Below are 25,291 nucleotides of genomic sequence, written 5' to 3' on the forward strand. Positions count from 1 at the left end.
GATACATAAATTAAAGATAAAATCATTGTTAATGACTGTGATGGTTTGAAAATATCATGTACCCCAGAACAACCATGTTTTTATCCTGATTCAAGCATGTGGAGGTTGCCATTTTTTTTCAATCCTGATTCAGTAATGTAGGATGGAAACATTTGATTAGATTATCTCCACAGATGTGACACACCCAATTGTGAGTGTAGCCCTTTGATTAGATCCAACTCCATCCATTCTAGGTGGGTCTCAATTAGTTCACTGGAGTCCTTCAAAGGAGGAAATATTCTGTAGACAGCACAAAACCAACAGAGAGAGACCCAACAGAAACTTCAGAACAGAGCTTACACAGAAGCTGACACTTGGAGAACACAGATGTGGATGTCTGGAGATGCTTGGAGCTCAGCAGATATTGCCGTGAGATGTTAAGCAAGCCAGAACTGGAGAGAGCCAAGAGAAGCCAAGAGAAGCCAACAAATGGAAGCCAGCTCCAGAGAAGCAAAGTGAGGAACCCCCACAGGAACAGAGGCCAAAAGCAATGGAGCTCAGAGCAAGGGACCAGCAAGGGACCAGTGTGCCTTCCCAGCTGACAGAGCTGTCCAGACACACTGGCTTTTCTTGAATTGAGGTATCTTTTCCTGGATGCCTTAGTTTGGACATTTTCATAGGCTTAGAACTGTATATTTGTAACTTAGCAAATTCCCTTTATAAAGGTCATTCCATTTCTGGTATATTGCAATCCAGCAGCTTGCAAACCAAACAATGACGTAATAAACGACAGTCATTTCTGTAGGAAAGAAATTAATAAATGTATGAGCTTTCCCTAATATAATATTGGAACTTAAAAAATCTCAAATTATTTTCAGCAAAATCACAATAAATTTTATGTAAAAACTAAAGAGAAGAAAATGATTACATTTCACTAATAAAGCCATTAGAATATTTTTTAGTTTTCCACTGCTCATCAAATATTATAGACTATTGAATAAACCTTTAAAGAATTAAATTCTTTAGAAAAAAAGAGAAACATTTCTGAGCACTAAATTCAGTCTAATGTAATAATGATTATCATCATATGCATATGAAATTTCATCCTTTTGTGTTAGTTGGCATTCCACTTTTACTTTTGGGTCTGCCCTGCATAATGAATTGGTTTCAGTTTTCAAATTGCTTTGTAATAGAATGTTCTTACTGTGTTAAAGCTCATAAAATCCGGTTTCCACCTTCACCATTACACTGAAACTGTTATTACCAAGGTACCCAATCACTTCCTAATTACAAAATTAAATGGACAGTTTTAATCTTTATGTTAGCTGAGTGATTTGCTTCACATAACACTGCTTCTTAAATCCGTAGGTGTCTCTTTCACCTTTTCTGGCTTTGAAGAGGCAAGCAGTCACGTTGGGGAACCCACTGAGTAAGGAACTGTAAGTAACCTCCAGGCACTAAGACCCACAAATACAATACCTGCCAATAGCTGTGTGAGTATAGAAGAAGATTCTTTTCCAGTCAAGCTTCCAGATGTAAACCCAGTTCTGGTGGCACTTTGATAGCATCCCTGCAGATGACACAACTAATCGGTGACCAGAATTGTGATTCACAGAAACTGTGAGCTAATAAATGTGTGCTGTTTTAAACTGCTATGTTTACAGTGACATTGTTATGCAACAATAGTTAACTAATACAAACTGTAGCATAGCCCTTGGCATCTAAGGTAGGTATCTTACCAGTTGAATTTCCCTTATGTCTCTGGATATTCCAAATAGATCTATTAAACATGTTTCTTTTCTGTTTCTTGTTATTTAAAATATGATATACACAGGAGAATGCCTTTATCCAGTTTTTGCTCAACTAACCTTCCCTTAACAACTTTGGTTATGGTTGTATCTCTGAAAAATGATTTCTTTTTAAGCACTTTGTTGGCAAAATTTCCAAACAAAACAAAGTAATAATGATGTTACCTTGGATTTGTGTAGTTACTTAACACGTTCTTGAAGTTTGGGCCCCGATAATAACTCTGAGAGAAACACCAGTCTAGTGGTGTTTCCCTTATTTTATAAATGAAGAAAAGAAAATTCAGCTAGTAAGTAGCAGAAGCAAGAGTTACTACCAGGTACAGGACCTTAAGAATACTATAATCTATAACTCAAAAATAAATGAAGTATAAAAATTGGTGTAAGAAGAAATATAAAGATACCAATAGACTATACAAAATGGGAATAGACAAACGAGACTGGTTGTCAAAATACACTCTTCTCTTAAACCACAGCTTTATATGATTTTATAGGTCAATTCTACCAAATTTCAAACAAAAATTCATAAAATATATGCTTGGGTCAAGTTGTTCTGGTAAATAAAAAGGAATAAAAGCAGGTGAATTTTCAAAGCTATCTAATAGTGAGTGAAACCCTAATGAAGAATGCGTGCACAGGCTTCAGTGGTTAGAATGCCTGCCTTTCATGCAGGAGACCTGGGTTTGATTCCCAGACCATGTTTAACCCCCCTCCCCCCCAAAAAAAAACCTAATGAAGAGAGTACAACAAAAGGCAGATGCAAATTTATTTTTATTAAAAGCTTAGATATAAAAATCCTAAATAAAATACTGGTAGATAATCTAATATTGCATTTAAAATTATGAATAATGATTAAGTAGGATTAGTACCAGGAATGTATGGTTGGTTTAATATCAGAAAATATATCAAAGGAAATAATTATATTAAAAACTGAAAATTAAAAAATAAGATAATTACCCACGCAATGCAGAAAAAAGTGCTTAATGTGGTTTGGCAATTATTTATGATGAACATTCCTGGCAAGCTAACAAACAAGTGAGAATTCTCAACCTGATATATATCATATGCCAAAACTCTACAATCAATTTTATACAGACAAGAGAAGCTTTCCTTTATACTTACTAGAAAAGCTTTCCTTTAAGGTTAGAAACAAGGGAAAGATACTCCATCCATGTCACCTAGTCATTGTCCTAGGATAAACACAATGCAGTAAAGAAAGTAAAACAAGAGATTTAAAATTTGGAAGGAAAGTGAAAAAATTGACATTGTATGGAGATGATGCCATCATTTACTTAGAAAAACAAATTTAAAGCATCAAAACAAAATCTTAAAACTAAAATCAAACCAATGAAAATCCATAGCATTTGTTTCTAGTAGCAGTTATCAACTGAAAAATACAATAGAAAAGTATATAACATTCACAGTAACAAAGCATAAACTAACTAGTAGTTAATTTAAGCATAAACAAACAAGATCATAATAAAGAAAATTTTATCAAAGGATACAAGAAAATCTAAACAAATGGAGAGGAATCCCATGTTCTTCAACAAGATGACATGATATGAAGATATAAATTGTGCTAAATTCATCTGAATTCCATTAACTCACCAATTAGAATATCTGAAGAACTCTATACAGCACTTTAAATTTAAGGTAATTTAAAATTTTACTATGAAATTTGAAAATTAAAATTTTTGAATTAAATAGCTAATTCAACATTGAAAAGAAAGATTGGAACTTTCTCTGTAAGATATTAAGAATCATTTCAAAGCTGTAGTAAAAACATTATATAGAATTAATGTAAAAACTAACAGTCTAATGAACAAAATAGGTGACTCATAAGAAAACATTCCTATGAATACAAATTAAATATTTTGTAACAGCGATGCTAAAAATCAATAGGAACAGCACAGATATTTGAGTAGATGATGTTCAATGTGTGAAGAAAAATATAACCCTATCCCTTCCCAGCATCATATACAATGGTCAAGTTAGATACTTTAAAAACTTGCATATGCTTCCAAATATGGATGGAATAAATAAAAGAACATCAAAATAATGGAAAGATATTCCAAGTTTATAGATTGGAGGTTTCAATGAAGATGTCAACTCTTACCAACTTGATTTGACACATCTCAATCAAAATCCTAGAAAGCTATTTTGTAGATACAGGCAAATTCATCCTAAAGTTTTATGGAAATGTAAAAGATGTAGAATAACCAACATAATAATGAAAAAGAACTAAGTGAGAAGACTCACATTACTGATTTCAAGATTTACCATACAGGTGCAGTAATCGAGATAGTATAATACTGGAAAAAAAAAAAGACAAATAGGTCAATGAAACAGAATAGAAAATCCAGAAATACACCCACTAAAATGAAGACAACTGATATTTGGCAGAAATGTAAAGGCAATTCAATGAAGAAAGGATAGTTCCTTCCACAAACCAACAAAGTGGTGCTAGACAACTGGATGCCCATGTTAAAAAAACAAACCCTAGACCCATCTCTCACAAAAATTAACTCAAAATAAATCATGGATCTAAATGTGAAATGCAAAACTATAAAACTTCTAAAAGAAAACATAGTAGAAAATACGTGTGACATTAGATATGAGGATGAATTTTTAGATATAATATCGAAAGCATGATCAATGAAAGAAAAAATTAATAAATTAAATTTTATTAAATTAAAATTTTTCTGCTCTGTGAAAGACACCGAAAATGAAAAAAAAAAACACAAACTGGGAGAAAATATTGTAAAATACATACCAAATTATATAAGGAACTCTTAAAATTCAACAATACAAAAGCAAAAAATTCAATTAAAAATGGGTGAAAAATATGAACAGACATCCCACCAAAGATACACAGGTGGCAAATAAGCATATGACAAAATGTTCAGCATCATTTATCATTAGGGAAATGAAAATCAAAGCAACAATGAGATATAACTACATACCTATTAGAATGGCTATAATGCAAAAAGACAGACAATTTGAATTGCTGGTAAAGATGCAGCACAACATGAACTCTCATTCCTTGCTGGTCAGAATTTAAATGGTGCAGTTACTTTGGAAGACAGTTTGTCAGTTTCTTACAGAGTCAAGATTACTTTGCCATATAATCCAGCAATCATGCTTCTGGGTATTTATCCAACCAATTTGAAAATTATGCTCACACAAATAATAGCACATGATTGTTGATACTAACTTTATGAACAACCACCAAAAACTGGAAGCAACTAAGATGCCCTTCAATAAATAAATGGATAGACAAACTAGTGTACCCACAAAATGGAAAACTATTCAATAATGACAAGGACGTTACTAAACAGAGTTTCGTTAACTCTTGATACTTCTTTAGCTGTATTAAATCAAGCTAGACATACTTGTTATACATTCCAATGTCCCATCATCTTTGAATATTGTAAAGAGAAGCAGAAACAGAATTAAATCTAAAATATTGAGCATTTTGGACTCTATAACCAGAGGGGGGGAATTTATACTGTTCCTTTCAAAAAAAAAAGTGACAAGAGTGAACTCTCAAGTCACACAAAGACATGGAGGAATCTTAAAAGCTGTAGTGAAAGAAACCAGTCTGAAAAGGCTACAAACTGCATGGTTCTATTTATATGACATTCTGGAAAAGACAAAATTGAATCAGTGGTTGCCAATTTATGGGTAGGCTGAGGAGAAGATTGACCTAAGTAAGTGCAAAAGCACTGTACTTTACTTGATGAAGTTGTCTCCAGTGGGGTTACAGGCTAACAATTCTGAAACTATACGCAAGTATATTGGTATCACACAATTACGTAAATGGATAGTTGAAGGCGGGAACCAGTTTTCTCATTGTTGGAGTGGGAAGTTATAGCTAAGCAAGGGGAGAAGGCTAGAAGGCTGGAATAATCCATGTGATAATGGATTAGAGCCGGAGAAATCAATATGAACTGATTATATTAAACATCTTAATATAGGCACAGATGGTTACATGCAAAAATAGTTATGGATGGATATATAAGTGTATAATTTCCTTTCTCTGTCATGTGAGAGGCCTAGAAGGAACACCATCCTAGTAGCAAAGAGCACATCTAGTATGGTTTCTAATACCATGTTCAATAAAATGAACCCAGAGCTCCTTAGAAAAATGCCTTATTCTAGGACTGGGCCAGGAATTATGTAAGATGAGCCTAGAGTATCTAGTAACACTAGAAAGTAAGGAGCTGCTCAAAAAAATATCACAATGCCAGGGGTATGTCAGAGGGATATAGGAATTCCAAATGACTAAAGCTGGAACAATTTAAGTAATAAAATAAATAAAAATGTTTTGAATTATAATCCAAAGTATGAAAAACATCAGGAGTTCATACTGCTATAAATGACTGAATAATAAATAAATGGGAAGTAATAGAAAAATCTCCAGTGCAGATGAGTCCAAATAATTTTTGTAGATAGTTCACTTACAAGGAGGTGGGACATCACTTTCTACTCCTTAAGTATGGCTGCGTAGTGACTTCCTTCTGAAGTATACAGTAAGGAAAGGCAGAACAAAAGAGAAACTTGAACACTTCCTCAGTCAGATGATCAAGATCAACTTCAAGAGTGATAAGTTACATTGATTGTATGCACCCTTATTATGATGTGATTAATTGGCACTTTGCTTCTGTGGACTTCCACCAAAAAATACATAACCCCAGTCTAATCATCAGAAAAACATCAGACAAATTACAGTAGAAGTTCAATTTACTAAAAACCTGACTAGTACTCAGAACTGTCAAGGTCATCTAAAATAAGGAAGGTCTGAGTAACTGTCATAGCCAGGTGGCATTCAAGGAGACATAACAACTAAATGTAATGTGGTATCCTATAGATGGGGATCCTGGAACAGAAAAAGGACATAGGTAAAGTTCAAGAAAATCTAGTCATGGACTTTAGTTGACAATATTGAATCAATATTAATTTATTAATTATATCATATGCCATATTAACAATATAAAAAACTGGGTGCAGGGTCTATGGGAACTCTCCATACTGCAAATTTTTCTGTAAATCATACACAACCTTTCTGTAAATCTAAAATTGTCCTAATTGTCCTAAAATTTTAAAAATATATATTAAAAAATAATATGAAAGGCAAATTTATCATTTAAAACCAAGATCAGGAAGAACTTTGAAACTCAAGATCAGGAAAGAACTTTAAAGATGCTCAAAAGCACAAACAAGGCAAAACAATGATGAATGTGATTAAATCAATATTAAGTCTTTCTCTTCATGAAGGTAATATAGGACAAAATTAATATACAGAAGATAAAATAGGGAAGGTATTTTGTAGTATATAACAGTTACAAAAGATTACTGTTTAGAATTTGAGAGGAATCCCCACACATCTATAAGAAAGAAACAGCAGCAGCAACAAAAAGCTGTCAAAGGCCATTGTGAGGCAATTGTAGTGGTTTGGAGCTGTATGTACACAGAGAAACATGTTCTTAATCCATTCCTATGGGTGGGGACCCACTGCAAAGAGGATAAGGTGTGGTCTAATTCAATTAGTTCTTAATCCTACTACAGGAGTCCTTTATAAGAAGAATGAAATTCAGATAGAGACAAAGCCCTAGTGACAGCAGCCAGAAGCTAAACATTAGCATAACCCGAAAAGAGGGGAGAGGCTGCTATGTGCCAGAGAGGCCTAGATCCAAGGATCACCGGCAGTCAGCCCCAGAATGCCAGTCTTCAGGAAGAAAGTATCGCCTTGATGATGACTTGAACTTTTCCAACCACATTGTTTAAGCCAGCCAATTGTGTGGTATTTGCTTGAGCAGCCAGGGAAAACTAAAACAGGAAATTACAGAAGAGGAAACTCCCAAATCTAAGAAACAAAATAATTAGTAATCAGATAAATGCAAATTAAAGTCCATGGGGCAGGCCATGGTGGCTCAGCAGGCAGAGTTCTTGCCTCCCATGCCGGAGACCTGGGATCGATTCCCAGTGCCTGCCCAATGGAAAAAAAAAAAGCACAAGTAAATTTCACTCTGTTATCATTTTATAGTTTTGCAGACCAACAACACTAGAAAGCTGAAGGATACCACCCCTGGTGTTGGTGTACAAGACCAGCAGAGATCGCTGACATATTTATACCAAACACGGTAGGTTACTATCTTACAATTATTAATTTTTGCTCCACAACTTGTAACTCAAAGAAATCACTGAAATGTCCATAGATGCTTAGACAAATAATGATACATCTTCATTTATGAGGATGTTCACAGTATTATCATTTTTGTGGTAAGGAGTTGGAGAAAACTGGGTGTGCATCATTTGGAGAATGACATCACTGAGAGAGTTGAAATGTGATATTTAGATGCATACAGGTAGAGTAGACTGGATGAAGCTTAAAAACAGAAGGCTACTGGAAATAAAAACAGAATGAGCTATACAATTCTGTGTCACTTATGTAAATTAAAAACACAGCAAAAAATGTCATTTAGCTTGAATCCATACAAACTAAAAGATGAACATAAAATTCATCAGAATGGTTGGGGGTGGTGGTGTTAGGAAAGTGTTTTGGGGAGAAAAAGAATGTAAAATACAAGGGAAAGGTACTTTATGTGCCAATGATAATAAAGTGCCAATGACTGAGAAATGTAATAACTTAAAAAAAATAGGCAACAAGACTAAGTCAGCAATAGCTGTCATTTTAAAGGAGAAAACCAGTCTTAATAGGATATGTTAGGCACAAGCTAAGTGAGTATAAACTTAATATATGTTTACATTAAAATATCAATTAAAATGTTAAGAATATGAGAGATACTTAATACTATATGGACATTTGAGTCATCCTTATTGATCGTACTTATCAATATGAAATACGTGAATTAGTATGTGATGATTTTTTTTCATATTTGACAAAGTTACAGATTAAGGAGGTAAAAGAGCCTTATTTTTTATTACTGACTTTGTAAGTCATATGCAGAGACAACAAAGTATTGGGTTCATTCAGGGAATGCAAACTGCAGATTAATGGGAAAAAAGTAAAAAATTAAGACAAAGGGATTTAAGGAAATGGATATCCAAAAATCTAATTATGCAGTGAACTAACCAGGCAAAGGATTTGATGCAAATATAAAAATCACTAATACAATGAGCCATCCTCACAAAAGACAGACATAGAAAATTAATTAGGTGAATGCTACCTTCTGGTGTTTTCTTAATAATATTCAAAACTATCATTAAGCTTCCAGTTTTGAGAATGGTTCATTATTGTAAGACATCTTTTTGGCAATTATTATTACTGTTTAAATGACCACTTGCATAGACAAACAATTATTTGTGTTAGACCAGTAACAAAGAAGTTTGATGTGGTTTAATTTATTAGCTACTTTTGCAGTAGATGTTTGCTAAATAAGAGAACTGCTTCCAATAATTATCTCGGTCTTGTTTGCTGCCCTTTTTTTCAACAAAGATAAAATATTCCCCATCCAGCTAAAGGTAGAAAAGAGTATAAAACAACCTTCCATAGTATTTTATCGCCTTGAAGATAAAATGCAAGCTCTTTGGGATCAAGACATGTAAGGCCTTTAGTGAATCAGGTAGTGCTTGAAATTACTTCTAGTCTAGGGTTCCTCTGTCTCGATGCTATTGATATTTTGAGCTCCCTGTTCTGTGCATTGTAGAATTTTAGCAGCATCTCTCGCCTGTACCCACTAAATGCCAATAGCAATTGCCTCACCCCAGATGTGACAAACAAAAACGTCTCCGGATATAGCCAAATGCCGTGGGTGGGGTGGTGGTGTGAAAAAGTACCCACAGTTGAAAACCAGTGCCTCTAGGCTTGTTGTTCACAATCACTCCTATAGTAGTTTTCTTCTACTGTCTTAAAACAATTATCACAATTTAGTGACTTAAAACAACACCAGCTTATTATCTTACAGTTCTATAGGTCAGAATTCTGGGTTGGTTCAGCTAGCTTTTCTGCATTAGATTTTGCAAGACTAAAATCAAGTCTTGGCTAGCTGGCTCTTCTCAGGAGGCTCTGTGAAGAACCTGTTTCCAAGCCCATTCAAATTCTTGGCCAAAATCAGCAACTTGTGTCTGTTGGCTGAGGCCCTCATTTCCTTACACAGGACCATTTTCAGTTTCTAGAGGCCATTCCCACTCCTTGGCTCACCCTCCACCATCCTTCATCTGCAAAGCCAGAAAGAGCAGAAAGAAACAAGTCCTTCTCATGTTTCAGATCTCTCTGACTTCCCTTCCTGCCTCATCTCTTGGCTGCATCTCTCTGACTCTAGCTAAAAAGACATTTCTATTTTTTAATGGACCTAAGGATTAGATTGGGCCCACCTTGATAATTCAAGATAATATCACCATTTTTAGTTTGAATCTTAATTACATTCGCAAAATCCCTTAAGGCTAAATTAGTACTTGAATGAATAAATCGGCGTTGGGAATCTTGAGGAGGGTTCTGCTCTTTGAAATAGTGCCTGTCACAACATCTTACCTTAAACTGTAAGACCCAATCAACAGAATGACCTGTAGTTTTACAAATGTATTTTCTCAAGCTTCTGAGCCGTCATTCCTGTTCCAAAGACCTACGTTAACTTGACTTATTCGTCAAAGCTCTGTTCATGTATACAATTCCAGGAACCTCTCCTTCCCTTCCCATATGCACATCCACTGAATCCTGTTCTCATCTGAATCATAGCACTTGACACATTATACTGAACTTAACTGAATCTACCTAACTGGCACATAGTGGAAACTCAATTAATACATGTTAAATGAAAAAAAAGAAGCCCAACTATATAGAGATTCACAAGAAATGCAGAGCATTTAAAAGGTGAATGAAAGATAAAAATTTCTCATGCACTTTTAAGAGTTGTTCAGTATCTTTCCCTAGTCAAGTATTGTGAAGTATTTACTTTCATCTAAAACTACTGTTAATAAGGTTTTAGCCCTGGGATCTGAAGACTCTAGAGGTATTCAGAATCTCTCCACCAGTTCAGATATAATGGACCTGAAGATTTAGGCCATTGGAGCTGAACAATTCAAGTTTAGACACTTTCTATTGATAACTATATAGATAGCATATTTATCATCCTGGATCATTCTATTCTCATTCTATTTAACTGAAACAAGCCTCTGTTTTCTGCTTCTCTTCAATCCAACCTGAGCCTGCAAATAAAAGGTAAGATTGTCTTATTAGTGTATCAACCCTACTCATTGCTTTGTTTGTATTTTAAAGCTATAGTAGCAAAACAGATTTGATCCTGAATTCCTGCTGGAGACTTGTGCTCAAGGAACCATTGCTTAAGTTCTCTTCTGAATACTTCTGAATGACTTCAATTTGTAGAAACAAGAATAAATCAAAACCTTTTGTTTCCTCTTCCCTTCCTTATTTTTCTATTTCCTTCCATTCCCTTCCTAAATAATTCAATCCAAAATTCTTACAGAGGGCCAAGGATGGGGTGGCCGAAATAGGGTGTCTAGACCAAGTGGAGTGAAGGGGATGACCCCGCAGTGAGTGGGCAGCTGGGAGTGAGTGGTCCCAGGCCAGTCAGGGTGAGGTGCTCACCCCGGCAGGAGAGGGCTCCCGCACAAGCTGCCAGCGCCATCTACTCCACTGGAAAAACACACAAGCAGGTTTAAAACCATTTTAATGAAATAAGTCACATAAAGGCAATATCTGATTTAGTAAACCGGGAGGGAGAGAAAAACAATATAAGCTGTTTAGTAACTGGAAAGAGATTTATAGATCTTCATTTGTATGACTTGTATTTTCTCAGAACTACCTGCCTAAATAATTTTTTCTCACTCCCTGGTGAAGACTTGCCTAAGAAAATGCTTAGACCAAGGGGCAGGGAGGAGGGGTGGAGCGGGTCTGGAGGACCTGCCTCCATTGGTGCTGCTACAGGGAAGGCTCTGATTCTAAATATAATGCAATTAACTTGACATGAAGTGGTGATGTTGGTGGCCATGCTATGAAGCAGTTTATAATTTCTTCTGCCTCAAGTGTTAAAGTGGTAACTGATCATTCCAATATCATATCACGTCAAAAAGAAGAAATAAGGGGGCCTATGCATCTATCTTAGAGAACTGAACAATACATGTTTTTTTTATATGACTTGAGAAGGTCTTTATGACAATATTTCAGTATCATTCAAGGGGCTTGCCATGACCTGAGTTTCACCTAGAAAACAAACGCATCTCTTGAATAATTAACTTTTCTGATGTACAAGGAATTAGAAAATAAACAATGGATGCTTGCTATGGTTAAAACCAAGACATTCCTCTTATGAAGTTGGCCTAAAATGCTAAGTAATGCAAACATATTTTAATGTTTTCCTTGATGCCTTTATGTTTCGATGCATTCATGTGCTCCACAGAGTACTTAAAACAGTGCTAATGAAGTAGAATTCTCTCAATGAATGTTCATTATATTTAACCAAAGTGAACTGAACTCAAGCTTTTCTTTCCTTGCAGAGGAGTAATTTTTGTTTAAAAAAGAAAAAAGAGTCTTGAATATCTTGTGAAACAGGCACTAACGTTATTCGTACCTTCAAACTTAATATGAGGGAAGAAACAACCAGATGTAAAAAAAAAAGCAAAAGCAGCTGTAGAACATTTATCTTCTGACACAATGTTTCATATGATACAAACTTTCACAGATGAAGTGTAGAGTCTTGTCTTACCTGTTATTAAATTAACATTGATATGAATGATACTTTCAGAAACTGTGCTGTACATACTACAGTCTTTGCCTCATTTGAAAGCCAGATTAGCTTGGTTAAATAACAAAACGCACATGAAGAAATGGTTTCTTCATTCAAAGTCAATAAAAACATATATTTTAATATTTCAACAGAATTTGTAAATGTGGCAAGTTTTACTGTGCATTGCCAGTCAAATAGGAACAACAGCAGATTCCTAAAGTGAATTCTACAGTGCTATGACAATTACTGTTATATATCTCAGCAATCTTCTAATAAATAATATGAGTCTTGTTTGCATTTATCAGTGATCCTTAAGCAAATATCCATGTAAGAAAGAAAGCTTGCATATTTATAACAGAAAATTTACATATAACTACACATAAAATATTCCATTCCTTTGTAAAACGCTTCTTTATCATTTCCATTAAAATCATCATGTAATTATACCAGAGATACAAACCTAACAAAAATTATGCCAAGCATTATTAGAGGGAGGGATTTTCAATTGCAAGGGCATCTGCTCTGTGAGAAATTTTTGTTTTCAATTTCTGTTACAAAGAAAAGAAGGACTTTGTCCTTTGCAAAAACCATGTTCAAAGGTCACCCAACAAAAATATTTTAAAACTGAGACGAAAATGATAAAGATGTATTTTCATGTATTGTGACCAATAAACAGAAAGAGAAGGCTTCTATTTCAGCCTATGAACAAAACTGTATCAGAAACCTATAACATTGTTGATGCTTCAACAAATGCCCATGGGTTTCACTCGGCAAAGCTGTTTGCTTAGTGCTTTCTACTTTTCAGGATTGTGTTAGGTAGAGGGGATATGAAGATGAGTGCACAGACTCTTCCCCATGAAAATTATGAAACTAAATAAACAATTATTTCACAATATGGGATACTTAGCCCAGTGACTTAGCCCAGTGAAGGCTGAGTTTTGAAGAATTAGCTAGTTGGAGATGCTAAGAATATGCTAGAGGAGAACATTTTAGCAAAGTGAAAATTGGCTAAGAGAACAGACAGTTGAATCTGCCAGGAGCTTAGGGTCCACATGGAAAGACCGAGAGGGACAAAGATGGAGAAAGAGCTCTAGATACCATTCTAAGGAGCTTGACTTTTGTGCTGAAGGACTTAGGGATAATACTAGTGCATTCATAAGCAGGTGAGTGTTAACATCATAATTTATACTTTAGAAAAATCAATCTGCAAAGCAGAGGTTTTCAAGATGTGATCTCCAAACCAGCTGCATCTGCATCAACTGGGAACTTGTTAGAAAAGCAAATTCTTAGATGCCCAAGACCTACTTTGGGGGCCAGCAATCTGTATTTGCATAGCCCTCTGGGTTATTCTGATGTACCCTAAAGGCTGAAAACCACAGGTGTAGAGAATGGAATGGTGGGTGCTGTTTCATTAGAAATATGTTCCCCCACCAGAAAGAGAAGACCTGATCAACAATGGCTTTAATGAGACAGACGCTGATTTATGTTCAAGAACAAGAATTCCCAGGAAAGGCAGTTAGTGCTTGGATGACACAGTGGCCAAACACTGCCATTAAGAACACAAAGTCCTTCTTTCTCCTTCATCATTATCAGGATGGGATTTTTATTCTTAGAGTTACAAAGCATCTGTTCACTTCCAAGAGCTAAGACAGTCATCCCCAGAGGGGAAGGTGGGTAAGTACAAGAACTTCTCCTCATGAGACTTTATGTTTTATAGCTCAAAGAAATAAAGAAAAATAGAAGCCTCTTAAGGCATGTTTGCCTAGATCATATTGGTGAAAATCTTGTGAAGGACCACTGTAGCTACAAGGCTGCAAGTGTGGGAAATTGGCATTGGCCACCCATTTAGCAAGCATTTCTACAAAAAGTTCTTATTTTGTTAGATAGTTTTCTTCTCAGCTAAATATCTCTATGAAGTACTTATATTTTAAGTTATGTTTTGTAGTTAAAAAAAACAAAACTTCTCTAGTAAAGCCTTGTCTCCCTGTCAGATCCTTTGTAATTAACAAATATCAGTCACCTGTTAATGCCAGGATTTTTCTTTCAGAGCCTTATGAAATTACGTTAGCAATTCCCTAAATATTTCTATGACACTTCATGAGACTACAGTAGAATCTGGAGATTAATTCCCCAAAACTTGAAATGACAGCATAGAAATACTTTCAGCATCCAACAGCTCTCTCTGGGGAGTTTCACAGAGAGCTAACTAATATGGAAATTATCCCTTTGTATTACCTTTGGGGCTTACTGAAATTTGGCAATTTCTTCTAGATCAAGGCTGGATGTCCTACTTTTGTCCTGTGCATTGACAAACCCACATACACTTGAATAGATAACATTTCTTCACCTGCTTCTCTATAGCCATTTGCTTGATCTTCAGTATTGGTTCCAAGCATGAGACAAGTACAATTATCTTCATTGATTAGCTGAAGAAGCTGCTGTGATGAAAATGGAAATCATTTACTCTTAGATTTTGACATTTGTAAACTGCTTAAACAATTTGCAAATTGGTAGAAAGCAAGAATCCTAACTTTTCTTTACCATTTCCTCTGAAGCATAATATGAGCATTATGAATTAAGGAGTTTGTTATTTGGTTGAGGGATGCCAGGAAGAAATTCCACTGCCCTCTGGGTCAATCTTGCACTGTATCTACGGTGAAAGTTGTTGAGGATTAGGAATTAGGAACAGAGAAAAAGGAGATTCTAAGTAAACACTGAACCCTCTATTTAAACAAGAAAACAAGCAGCATCATGAATAGTCTCTGCTGAATAAATGTAAATACCTTGAAAAATATGTTGTCCTGGCCAAAATTCAAAAGCATTTGGGAGACTAAAACCTTACATGCTATAATTACACACATACACTGACAGGAGGGCTGAACATAAACAACAGCACTAACCATTGCTCTTTAATTGAAATTAAAGACAATTTTAAAACTTCATATCACTGAGCAAAAGGCAAGAATACCAACTTCAATTTCAAAATCATTATCAATAGTGTATAACACATTGTCAAACAAATGTACTTCTCTTGCTGTGCAGTCTGCTCTTATTGGCATTTGGCAGTCTGAACACACAGTCACGCTATCTAGTGCTCATATTTTCCAAACATAACAAAAGGAGAACAAAACTGCAGATTATTAGAAAATATTAGCAAGCCTGAATATCAGCAGATTCATTTCAATGGTTTTGTGGGAGGAACAAATCCCAAGTCTAGTTGGTTCTTTTATCATAATTTGTATGTGATTAATCCAATGTGATATGCTTTAACCAGTTGCTACAATTCATGGAAAGATGAGTCTTTTCAAAAGAAACTTTTTACTTGCAAATTAATTTCAGAAGGAAACAAAAGAGAAAATATTATGGATTTCACTTATCAGATGCGAGCCTTCACTATGTATTAGAGACTATGTAAATTTACTAATATTTGACTCTTTCTGACCTTTAAAATGGGCTTTTGCTTTGTGGTCCAACCCCATACTAGGTGCGTTCACATAGCCTAGTTTATTTTGGACTAACAGAGGTAAATATTTTATCTCTAGTTTTGTGGATGAGGAAACTGAACTTGACCTCGGCCTCAGAATTTGTACATGGGAATGCCAGATTTAAAATACGGACTGTTTGACTCTAAGATACTTTTCGTTCATTTCTATCATACTTTCCCCAAAGGATCTAAATCTCTTTCAAAGAAATCTCAGAAATAACATGATTTACCTTCCCCATGAATCACACTCATGATTTTTATTCCCTGGGAGATAAAAAGAACCTCTCACGCTTGGCGAGACACCAGTTAATATGCAACATTTCCCCTGACAAGTTAAAAACAATAAGACATTTCCTCTCAGCATTTAGGCGAGGCTGGAAAGGGAAAAAGCTGTTTCAGCATCAAACAGAAAGCATCTCTTAGATGAGTTCAAAAGTAAAAGAACTCAGGTGTCCAAATCCTTAGTGTGAAGTTAAGGAAACCCTTTAAAAGAGAAAAAGAAATGGAAATGTTGCTCTATGGATACCATTTTTCATGAACTTGAATAGTTAACTCTATGCTGTTACAATGCTCTTTTGTACGAGCGGTAAGGAATACAAAGTCAAAAAGACCCTGCCAATGTTGTCTATTCATGGACACTAATAGAAAGCGCTTTCAGAAATCTGTGCTGTGCTGATCTAGAAACTGGAGACATATGGACTCCCCTGTACTGGGCCACATTTGTTAGTGATTAGTCAAGTCATGTTATGTGAATGTCTGAAGTGATTCAATCTTGACATTAAACTTAACTGACTTTTTTTTTTTTAATTTGGCACTAATACCACCCTGGTTGCTATTATCTAGCATTTCTGTAGCACGTTGTCCTTGCATATTTCTCTGCAGAATCCTTATGTAGAGATAACTGTCCTTTCTTTTCCCCTTTCACTTTACAGACTAGATTTAAATGCTTTCCTTAAGTTAAAGAAAAAAATCCAAGTTCTTTCCCAAACCAGAATTTGAATTCAGCATTTAAAGGAATCAGGTCATTTGTTCAGTTTCCCGTTTTAGGAGAAAGCCACACTAACTGGTTCATTCGACTTTTCTTTTCTTACATATGTAGAAGGATACACACCTGTTTTGCTCATTGGGTCATGCTTTTTCACCATTTCGTGTCTTTCTTCTATTACTTTGCGATTTCTCTGAAAAGCAAATTGGGGAAAAGTTAATTTTAAGGCAGCATTCTCCAAATTTTGGTAAAACTTACCCTTGAGGTTGAAAGGTGCCTGAGTCAGGATGGCCGCTTACTGCCTGGGTTTGCATGTACTCCCAGATTTGGCTGGGACCTAACAAACTGAAATCATATTTATGCAAACAAAGGAAAACTGGTGAAAATCTCTCCCTTTATCAATCTTTTTATCCTGAAATCTCTAAGAAACTTCTTATTCTTAATTTCCTTCATTTTTCCCACATATAATCTGAGCTTCAATATTTCTAACCTGTTAAGAAAAAGTCTGCCTCAAAATTGGCTTGTTATGGGTTCCAATTCTCAGTTTATATTTTGGTTGGAAAAGCAGGACTGCTAATAGAGAATGGATGATCAGAGCTCTGTCCTGAGGCTGGTATGCAGGACCCACCCTAACTGGGTAGAGGCAACATTGTCTCATCATTTCCACCTTCTTAAAAAACTTCATCCTGGTTTGCCTTTCTATAGTCGGAGAAAGAGTATTCAAGACACTAAAGAATTTTGCCATTTTCTTTGTCATGGAGAAGCAGCCTCTCTCGAACACAAAGGCTTTGGGCTCTTGTCATAACCCCTACCATAAATTGGTCATCTCATTAAAAGGAACACCCTAGATATCAGAGTTCCAATAAAAGAAAGATTCCTTAGACCCTGGAAAACCATCATCTTAAAACACAGTATGAATACCAGAACAATTTGTGCTTGGCAATCATATGAACAGTTCATGGCAGAAAGCTCTAAAAGTCATGTGGATAGCGATTGGGGAAGCAACACTAAATGGGTCAACTCTGTATTTGGTATGCGCCTCACTAGAGTGCTCACAATTTCTAAAATGATTACCAATAGAGGTTATTAAGAAAAATGCCTTCAATATGTCATCTTGGGTACAACAGAAAGATTTCAGCATATGTGTTAGTATCCAAAACCATCTTTACTCTATTTTCCCTTTCAAAATAATATGAGGGAAATATACAAAATATGAAGAAAGTTGAAGAACTTAACTGACAATTCAATATATTCAATATGGATTTCAATTTCTTCTTAACGTAAATTCAGTGGAATGGTTTATACAATCTATGTGAAGTGGGCATACTTAATTATGTCTTAAAAATAAAAATTGTGGCCCAACTAATACATGGAGAAAATATGAAAAGTTCAAGCACGCTTCTTGGCCCTTTTCTCTAGAACACAGGAAGAATATTTAGAACTCAGTGTTCTTAATGTTTTATGGTAAATGATCTTTGACCTTAAGACGCAACATATTATTTTCACCACTGAAAAGAAAATTCACAGATGTAGAATTTATCAATTTACTGTATCTCTCTGATTCACATTCTGATTTTGAGAAATGAAACATTATATTATGGTGTCAAAATGAAAGGAAATAAAAAGGCAGCCTTAAGAACATTTGGATAACTTAACTATAAGTCACTGCAGTCAAAGCTGCTAAGATTTTGTAATTTTTTTAAGCGGATAGGCTTTTTTATATATTTTTTTGCACTTTACTATCTTTCCTAGTTTCACATAAGTACATAAGTGAGAAAAAGAACTATCCATTACAGAACCTCTCACAAAATCATGTTTTGTTCATCTGCCAGACTTTTTCAGCAAATGTGTCTACGATGAATTTCTCTCTCTCTCATCCCTCTCTTTTATTCCACCTCTATTTGAGAAAATACAGTTGCAGGATTGGCCTTAAAGATTTTTTTTTTTTTTTTTTTTTTTTTTTGGTGTTCTGAGAGATCTGGGAGGCCAAATGAAACAGACTTATTACTACTTAAATGTGTGGGAAAAGGAAAATTCAAGAGAAGATGACATTTCTTAAGACAAAAATATTAAATTCTCTTCCATAATTTTCTACTCTTTGTAATGAGTAGTTCATCATTCAAATTCCTTTAGTAAACATTTTTGTGTGCATATTTATATATAATACCCTTCTAGGTAGTTACTTAAAACTTTGTAAACCCAGAAATTGTACTCTTATACTATAATCCCTAGTTTTTCCAAGCTTCTCACTCCACAAACCTTCTGCATTCTCTTTATGTAATAAAAGTCTTTCCTTTTTACTTCTTTTGTTGCCATGGCCTGAAATCACATCTGCTAATCCTTCTGCTGCACTCTTAAATTTCAAACCTTATATTCTTGATTCCATCAATCCTTTCAATCCCCAACTCTCTATCCATCTAAACTCGTTCTTTCTTCCTATTTTTTCCCCTTGTTTGCCAGGTGAGGACCAAAGAAACACTTCAAATACATTATTTCTAACATTACTGGTCTTCTTAGTCACTTCCTCAGACCTCTCCTTTAGGCTTTGCCAAGGCAGATAAAATAGTCTCCAAGTCTTTATCTTGTATATTTACCTGAATTTGAACTTCTAGAGGGACTACAAAATCAAAATGACCATAAAACCCACTATACACTTCTCAAACAAAACACATCTATTACATTTCCTTGCATGTTCTCACCGCTGATGGTACCTTCACTATCCATAAGTTATTCATCAAAGTCATCTTAAATTTCTTCCTTATCCCTTACCCCCACACCCCCTTCCAAATGACCAGTGACTAAAACCCTGACCCTACCCTTATGGAGAAACAAGGAGAACTGCAAATTACTAACTGGACCATGTGCAGAAAGAATAGTAAGCATATCTCAGCTGGAAACCAGACTGCACGCCCCAACATCTCTTTCATGTTCAGTTTCCCAAACCCAATCTGTCTCAAGGAATTCTTGCTGCATCTACTTCAAAAAAATGTTTCTTGATGCAATCTCCTTGTTTCATCTCTAATGAGAATAGCTTAAATCTTGTCCTTTTAATTTCTTGTCTGGAACATTCCAATAGAAGCCCAACTGCTCTCTGTGCCTCCAGACTCTTCTTTGTTCTTATCCTTCTCCCACATTAGCACATTTGTTTTTCTCTAACCTACCCACCTAAATTTTTGATAACCTTCTGTTTTTTAAAGCTGAGGTGTAACAGGCTTACTCCAGACACCTGTATGGGATGCAAACTTGACTTTGCAGGCAGCGTGGCAGCTTCGTTCCACATCATCTCAAATTCTGCTCTTCACACGTGACTGAATGAAAGGAATTGGACAGGGCCAGGTAGAGCTGGTAACAGACTACAATATGATTTTAGGTTCCTGGTAAAGTTGATTTACTGCTGCTTATTGATGTCTTACATTCTTTTTTGTTTGTTGTATATATTATTTTTCATTGTGAAAAAATTTGGAATTAAAAAAAATTGTATTGTGTTACCATATATACAATCTAACATCTCGCCTTTCAATCACATTCAGAGATAGATTTCAGTGTGATGTCTTACATTCTTTTAACAGATAGCACAACTAGGAAATAGAGAGATATTTGGTAAAAGATTAAGTAAATTAAAAAATAAAATAGGTTATATAACAATTTTCTATTTATTTTCAATCCTTCAAATGATATAAATGGATCAGAGAGTTGTGGGGGGCTGTGTTAGGCAACATGTAGGTAATTATTTTGTTGTAACTGTGAAATGTAAAACAAAGGTTTAAATTAGTTTCCCATGATTTCTTCTTGTAGAAATAGAAAAGATACATATCAGTATCTATTTAAATAGATTAAATATAAATACATACTTTTAATCTATTTAAAATGGATCCTCAAGCTATCAATATATTGATATGGCTATATTTCCACATATATGGCTGTTCATATGTAACCATGAATGCAGTTAGAGAATGGATAGAATAGATGATAGGTAGATACATAGACAGACAGACAGATCGCGATAGATAAAGAAAGGAGGGGACCCCATTATGCAATCATGTTTTCAGTTCCTCCCAACCATTCAATGTTATGATGGGGAGTGGTAAGCAAATACTTGTCTCTCAGCTACTGTGAATATTCAGAAAAACAAAAAAAGAAACACTTATGATTTAAAATAAATTCCTAAAAATCATCTGCATGTGCTATATTTGGTTCATCAACAGGGAAAAAAATAGACACATGCAATGAAAATGTAATATCTATGCTAAATGTCTTTGATACCCTGCCAGATTTACCCACAGAAGGTCTCGACTATAAACAAACAGCTACTTACACATGTATGACCCTGGAAAGAAGACTGAGTGGGCACAAAATGGTGTCTGTTTTATCTTGGATTTTTGCTTCATTTTGTGCTGTCAGATTTTCACCTCCTTTCGAGAAAAAGAAAAACAGGAACTTGGATTCTGCTTTGAGTATTGAAGGAAAGAGTTGTGTAACCATATCCAAGTAACTGAATTATACCTTTACTAATGGAGGGAGTTATTTTCAAGAGTGAAATAACATTTTGTGGCAGAAATGGCATTGTGACAACTACCACTTCAATGAACAGAGACACTTCTTACACTTGGTTGTAATCACAACATAGTCAGATCATAATATTTATTAACTATTCAGAACACCTCCTAAATCTTTTGGTGTTCTAACCCTTCTTGGTTTCTCTGTTACTTTGGAACATCAGGAAGGGGCTGTTTTCTTTAAAACTCGGTTTTCCAAATTGTAGCATCAGTTTATACAGGGTTGTAATCAGAAAGCTTGCTTTTAATTCCTGAAAAGAAGATCCCATGTTCTATACTTTTCTAATATCTCCTCATCCCCAAACCAGAAAGCATCGGTTCAGTATCAAAAATATAACATAGTCTATAAATATTTATTGATTTTTTACTTAACAATGAATTGTTTCTCAAATTAAGCTCCAGATCCTCTAATTCTAACAATGCTAACATTCACTTTGAAAATTGTGTCAGTCAATATTCTACAATTTATTTGCAGTAGAAACATTTGCGCTTGCACTATTTTTGTGTGAAAAAGAAAAAGGCTGTTTATGTTAAAAAAAAAGATTTTAGTGTTTTCCCTTACCACAAATGAATGTTTTATCTGAACACATTTTTACTATTGTACAGAAATAAATTCTAAGTAGAGTTTACTTTGGTAATTTGGTAAATTGAAACTGTTAAATATTATAATTCCACTGCTTTTTAAATTGTTATTGTTTATGAAAAGTTGTACATTTTCAATACAGGATTTTGCTTCATCACTGTAATTGATTTTTCACTTTTATAAATTTATTGATGGAAAAGGTGAAATGGGATTAAAACAGAAGTACTTTAACATATACTTAGGGATTTATTATATTTTATATGCATATCATATTTCATAATGAGCCCTGTTATATTTGGGGTAAAATAAAAACATTTCAAAGATTAACTTTTCAGTTTTTCAAAAGAATTCTTCAGAGGAATCTTGGATTAAAATGTCGTTTAATGTGATTGGATTAAAATGCCTTTAGTTCCCTCAGTGTAAACATTTTACAAGCTAAAGAGCATTATATATATTAGGAAAGTGCATCTTATAAAAAGTAGAAAATTAATTTAGGGGAAGCAAATTCTAACGGCTTATAAAGGGCCAAGGGAAATAATACATACTTACGTGACTCAATTTGGTAACTTAATGTCTTTGATTAAACACCGAAAATTTCTAAGGCTTTCTCATTCACAGATATCTGGGTTTTAAGGATTGTTATGTGACGACAGCTTGAAAATAGAAGAAAACAATATTCTAAATTTCTGTCACTGTGAATCTGACTACATATAAAAGGGCAGACTTATTTCAAATTATCGGTTATTCAGAATTAACTGTTAAACGTGCAATCAAATGTTTAGTGCATGTCTAACAAGTAAACCGCAGTTTAACATGTCTAACACCTCAGTTTTACCTTTATAAATGGGGATAATGTGTTGTCTCATGCCTAATTCAAGAGGGTATTGCAAGACTTAACAACATAAGTCAACCCCTGGACCAAAGGACACACTCGGCAGAAAATTAACCATGGGTTTTAATTATGGACTGACCAACAGGAGAAAGATTCTTCCGTATGGGAGCCGGTTTGGCATTGCAGACCAGCACTCCTGGCAGAAAACGAAGAGAGCGAGGGAGCCAAGGGGGGCTTATAAGGCTCGGTGTCTCCAGCAATCTGGTTACAACGGAGTCTGATCTGGTTACAACGGAGTCTGATCTGGTTACAACGGAGTCTCGCGAGAGTTGGTTGCAGACACTGACTAGGGGAGGGGAGTTTTGACACTGACTAGGGGAGGGGAGTTTTGATGCGCTGAGGCTGTGCTCTGGCCACGGCTGCCGCGGGCTCGAGGCTCCGCCCCTTTTCCTAAGGGAGGGAGTGCTGACCCTGGGCTACCACACAAAACGTCATTGTTGAGATGACCCTATAGTCATCGCCCACTAAAAGAAAGAAATAAGATAATAGGCCCCACCATAATTGTTAGAAAGATCTACTTAAGCGATTAAAAAATGAAAGCATGCGTTTGCAGATCACCTCTCAAATTTAGGTATTTTTTTCAATAGTTCCTATAAGAGTCTACACGTTGAGTTGCTCAGTGGTACTTTTCAAAATTACTTCTGTCTGGCAGACCCAGCAGGGTGATGAATTACTCAAAAGTCATCATTTCATGATATCTTTATACTCTGTGACATTTTTATTTTTCTGTGTTAACTACCTGGAAATACCTGCTTGGGCTATGTTCTAGCCCAAAATTATACTAGTCAACTTTGTTTGGTACAATTGGGGGGGACTGAAGAAATCTTTGCATGATATGTTAAAGAGAGATACAGATGATTTTTTGAGATAAATTTTTATAGTCCACCCCAAAACCCACTTCCACATAAAGGTGTTACTTTTCTATATCTAAGGGATCATTTTTAAAATGTTCTCAAAATCACCGACCTTTCCACCTACTCATCAAATTTGCAAAGCCTACCAATCTGCTGTCAAAAGCCAACACAGAAAGAGACGGAAGGGGGAGCCTGCAAGACGAGAGCTCAGTATCTCCTTCTGCTCACAGTCTGAGCTTATAGCTGTGTGCTGACTACCTGCCCCCACCCCCTCCACCACTCCAGGCTTTTCCCAGCCCTATCTCTATACCTTGTTTATATTATATTATTTTGGTATATATGTAAACTGTTTCGAATCATTTATTAAAGAGGGTAGACTAAAAACAAACAAGACCCAGTGATATAGCACATGGTAATATTTTGAGTCTTTTGAAGAAAAGGTGTAATTTAAAGTTCAAGATAATATTACAGACAGACTACATATAAATGTGCTGTGAAACCATGTTTATAAGCAGTGCATTGGAATTGACTCTCTTTTTTTATTTGAAAACAATGCTATCTTAAAAAAAAGAAAAGTGTTTCAGTATAACAGTTGCCAGTCATCACACAACCTACTTAACCCATGAGATAACATATAAATTATATTTACTTTGAAAAAAATAATTAAAACAATACTGCTATAATACACATTATTAAAGAAACTAAACTGAAAATGCGTCCTTATTGGATGTATTGTTTTTCTAGCTTTTGATCAGGAATTGTGCTTTATTCTTTATCACAATTCCCCTGAGTAATGCGATGTGAATGCATATTGCTCAATAAATGTTTATTAAGTGACTAGAAAGGGAATAATAACTGCAAGCAGAAAAAAAAAGAAAACTGGAGCATATAAAAGAGAACTGAGAATAGCCAAAGTTACAGAAATCAATGGCACTAATTCTCTATTTTGTCTAATTGTGAAAAATAAAAGCAGTTCAGGTTTCTCTTTCCTTGACACTGGAAACATGAACTATTAGATTAGATTAGATTTGTGTGAGGTCAGGAAGAAAAAAGAAGTAAAAGGTAAAGAGAAAATGGAAAGAGGATTTTTCCTTAGGTGAGAGTGCAAGAATCGGAAAAAGAGGGTAAATAAGATATTTACAAAGATACGTGATGTTCGTGTGAGGGAAAGACTTCAGAAATCGAACAAATGGAACTTCACAGTAACTAGTAAAGAAAAAACAGAGAGCATGATATTTGTACAATTCCTTCAAGATTGAAGACTTTGGTCATGTAATGTCTTATACAGGCCACAACTATATGATATCAACATCACTGTCATATTTTGTTTTATAAATTTGTATGAAAACTACAAAACCATATAATAAATTTAGGATGATGGAAAAAGGAAGACCCCAGATCATATAGTTATCTTGAGTGCATTAGGCATTAAAGAGGCATACTGCTG

General features: G+C 35.0%; 1 protein-coding gene and 2 long non-coding RNA genes across 8 annotated transcripts in view; 1 reads left to right on the forward strand and 2 right to left on the reverse strand.

Moving 5' to 3' along the window:
- LOC143654848 (uncharacterized) overlaps positions 1–17,286 on the reverse strand; it is a 100,072-nt gene extending 82,786 nt beyond the window's left edge. For 2 of the 6 annotated variants that reach the window (XR_013162002.1, XR_013162000.1), the window contains exons 1-4: positions 17,086–17,286; positions 14,838–14,928; positions 2,907–2,974; positions 1,459–1,549 (exon numbers count right to left, since the gene is read on the reverse strand). Coding sequence is in view for 2 of the 6 variants with exons in the window: in XM_077126503.1 (XP_076982618.1) it covers positions 1,459–1,549; positions 14,838–14,886 (140 nt within the window). In the remaining 4 variants the exon portion in view is untranslated. The remainder of the gene's footprint in view (positions 1–1,458; positions 1,550–2,906; positions 2,975–14,837; positions 14,929–17,085) is intronic. The other 4 variants (XR_013162001.1, XM_077126503.1, XM_077126502.1 and 1 more) reach the window with 4 other exon arrangements.
- The window catches only part of LOC143654849 (uncharacterized), a 36,076-nt gene continuing 12,461 nt past the window's right edge, over positions 1,677–25,291 (forward strand). Inside the window, exons 1-2 of the long non-coding RNA XR_013162004.1 lie at positions 1,677–1,705; positions 7,831–7,927. This is a non-coding gene — a long non-coding RNA (uncharacterized LOC143654849). The remainder of the gene's footprint in view (positions 1,706–7,830; positions 7,928–25,291) is intronic.
- LOC143654847 (uncharacterized) lies at positions 21,266–23,221 on the reverse strand. Its single transcript, XR_013161999.1, has 3 exons — positions 23,070–23,221; positions 22,648–22,751; positions 21,266–21,371 (listed from the first exon to the last, which is right to left on the reverse strand). It is a non-coding gene; the product is annotated as an uncharacterized LOC143654847 (long non-coding RNA).

This window comes from Tamandua tetradactyla, chromosome 14 (genome assembly GCF_023851605.1).
Source record: "Tamandua tetradactyla isolate mTamTet1 chromosome 14, mTamTet1.pri, whole genome shotgun sequence".
Taxonomy (NCBI): Eukaryota; Metazoa; Chordata; class Mammalia; order Pilosa; family Myrmecophagidae; genus Tamandua; species Tamandua tetradactyla.